The 3040-nt window shown below is 30.4% G+C and overlaps 1 protein-coding gene across 1 annotated transcript; it reads left to right on the top strand.

Annotated features, from left to right (window-relative positions):
- The first annotated feature begins 152 nt into the window (after positions 1-152).
- On the top strand, positions 153-794 carry LOC111366970 (dirigent protein 1-like). The gene is made up of 3 exons (XM_022987650.1): positions 153-506; positions 590-651; positions 785-794. Exons 1-3 carry the CDS (start codon positions 153-155, stop codon positions 792-794), a joined length of 426 nt encoding a protein of 141 aa, XP_022843418.1.
- Positions 795-3040: the final 2246 nt, after the last annotated feature.

Below are 3040 nucleotides of genomic sequence, written 5' to 3'. Positions count from 1 at the left end.
ACAATTAGATCAAGAAACTAAAACACATCAACTCCTGGCTCAAGACATTATTATCTGCAATGGCGTCAAATTCAATCAAAATATCACTGCTTGTGTTTCTCGCCATGTTCATAAGTTCAGAAGCGGAACTTGGACAGCCTAAAGAAACCAAAATGACGCTATATTTTCAAGATTATTCGGGTGGGCCTAATGCCACTGTAGTACAGATTACGGGTCAACCCGATGGCCTTCTTAGCTTCACCAAATTTGGCGCCATCTTCTGCACCGATGACCCGATAACAGAAGAATTTGATCCATCTTCGGCAGAGATTGCACGGGCCCAAGGTTTATATGTGACCTCGGCTTTAGATGGGACGAATACACATGTCCTAATATCGATTGTCTTCACGAATGAGGAGTACAAAGGTAGCACTCTTGAGATACAAGGAAGCAGTGCTCAGTTTGAAAGGGTTAGAGAAGTTGCTGTGGTTGGTGGCACCGGAAAATTCCGTCTCGCGCGCGGTTACGTGAGTTTTGAAACGATTCATTACGATGCTAAAATTTACTATGCAGTTATTCAATGCAATGTTACTGTATTGCACTACTGAAGGGCATCAAGATTTTCTTGCATTCAGACTATGTAATAAGTTCTACTGGTAAGATAAGAGAAAGGTTTCTGTATTGAACCATTAGTTCGTTCTTCTCAATGTATTTTGGTAACTTATAAGTTCTATTGGTAAGATAAGAGAAATGTCATAATGTTGACTTATTTGCCATTTGAAATTACTATTTGTTCTTATTGCAGAATTGATTAATAGCAACACTAGTATTTTTAAGAGTATATCGAATAGACCATGTGTTGAGTTTAATTTGCTATCATTAACTTTGGAATAAGTTTTATTGGTAAGATAAAAGAAATGTTATACTGTTGACTTATTCGCCATTTGAGTTTGCTTCTCTATCATTAACTTGCAAATGATTAAATTTCATTTGATCGTAGGTATTTAATATAAATTGTGGACATGATAGTTTATACATGTTCATGAGTTTAATGGTTTGTTAATTTATCAACAGGTGAGATCAATTTTAATGATTAAATATTTCGATAAGTTGGGAGTTTGAGAACGGGCAAGTTAGAAAACATGAATTCATATTGAGAACTATTGTCTAGAACAACATGTAGGACGATTCCTTAAGTATTTCTATTAAACGATTACATGATTGTTGAAGTAAATAATACTTAAGTTAGTTAGAATAATTAAATGGACACATTTGCGACTGTACGTAATTATCAAATCTCGAATAAAGATAAAATACATACTGTTGGATAAAGGAAAGTATTACAAATATATATTAGCTTTTGTTGCTTTAGATATTTGGAGAGTGCACTATTTTGCTTTTAGTAAAAATGTAAATATTTATAATTAGATTGAGTGATTTATAATCTACTAAACATGATATAGTTATTGGAGCTTAGATAATATAAGTTCGAACAAGACCCTATATATAGTAGTTTAAAAAATAAAAAATAAAAAAATAAAATTAGACTAAATTACAATTACTTTGAAAGTTTTGGACTAAAGTATAATTGTAATTAAAATTTAGGAACTACATGTACAGTTATATCAAGTTGAGGCTCAAATTGATTTGGATTAGAACAAGCTTTTTGTGCCCATATATAGACACAGAGGGAAAAGAGAGAATTTAAATTTTGTGTGTTTTTCTTAATTTCTTTAATCTTTTCTTGGTTTTTCCAAGTTAGAATTTAATTTTTTTTTCATTTAATCAAAAAATATGCCCAGATGTAAAGTGACGAGTTTGAAAAATAGTAGAAGGTTAGAAGGTCTGAAGAATCAAATTATTGAAATAAAAAATTGTAAGTTCATGAGTCAGATCTAGTTTAAAAAATTAATTATCAAATTTTGATAAATTTTGATTCTTTATTTATTGATTTAACATACACGTAAATATCTAGTAATGATCATGAATTCTTGAATTAAAAAAATAAAAAAAAATATTTTTCGAGTAATTCTTGTTCTGAATTCCAACAAAGACATGGTTGCTTTGGTTTTTGATAAGTTTTCATCTATGTTTAAAATCTTATTCATTTCGGCTACGTTCGGTTTAGTTTTCCATTTTTCATTTTCGGTTTCAAAACAATTTTTAGTTTTATAACTCAAAACGATAAAATATTATTTTGCATTTTCAGTTATAAATTTTACTTCGTTTTCAAAAATACATTTTTAAAAACGACAGACCAAACGCGTTTTTCACATTTTCAAAAACGATAAACGGTCCGAAAATGCCAAACCAAACACAGCCTTCATTTCCCACTATTTTCAAATTTGACTTATTTTAGTTTTTCGGTTTAAGTGATGAACAAAAGATACTTATATATTGACGAGTGTTATGAAGTCACTATTACTTCTAGATGGTTTCATGCTCGAGCTTTTAGTTGTATTTCATTTGACATGAGTTGTAGATCCGAAATTAAAGAATCTTGATTCACATTTCAATGTAACTTTTGTTGTAGGTTACTTCGTCTAATTAAGACGTATGCATGTTTTATTTTTTACATAAAATCATCTTACATTATAATTTTCTAGATCTCTCTACAACCCCAAAAATTGGGTCACTTGAGACCATGTAATTCAATTTGTACCTTTAGATGAATTGTATACCAAGCAAATTGGAACAATTTTCAGCCTATATCTCTAAACCAACCACAACAGTGTTACATTATAAAGGGTAATGCACATGGTTACATACTAGTTAATGAAAAAGGTTTATTAAAATAATATAGGATTGAAACACCGAATTTAAAAAGAGAAAATTAGTCCAAACCCTACATATAAACTATATAATTCAAAATTAAGGTGGTATAGTTTTAGTTTCACAAATTAGGTGATAATGAAGATTAAAATTATGATTTATATACTAGATAATTATCTTATTAATGATTACTCAATGGGCTCTTTGGGTTCGGCTCCAATTTTGACCAGGAATTTGTATGTTGGATTGTTGGTGCATGTAGTTGTGGCGATGCCGTGGTGCTAGTGGT

Source organism: Olea europaea, chromosome 18 (assembly GCF_002742605.1).
Source record: "Olea europaea var. sylvestris chromosome 18, O_europaea_v1, whole genome shotgun sequence".
NCBI lineage: Eukaryota > Viridiplantae > Streptophyta > Magnoliopsida > Lamiales > Oleaceae > Olea > Olea europaea.
This window is presented reverse-complemented; position numbering and strand designations above follow the sequence as displayed.

Coding starts and splice junctions, on each gene's coding strand:
- LOC111366970 (XM_022987650.1), top strand. CDS start 153: ATGACGCTATATTTTCAAGATTATTCGGGTGGGCCTAATGCCACTGTA. Junction 507..589: donor TCCGTCTCGCGCGCGGTTAC/GTGAGTTTTGAA, acceptor GCACTACTGAAG/GGCATCAAGATTTTCTTGCA.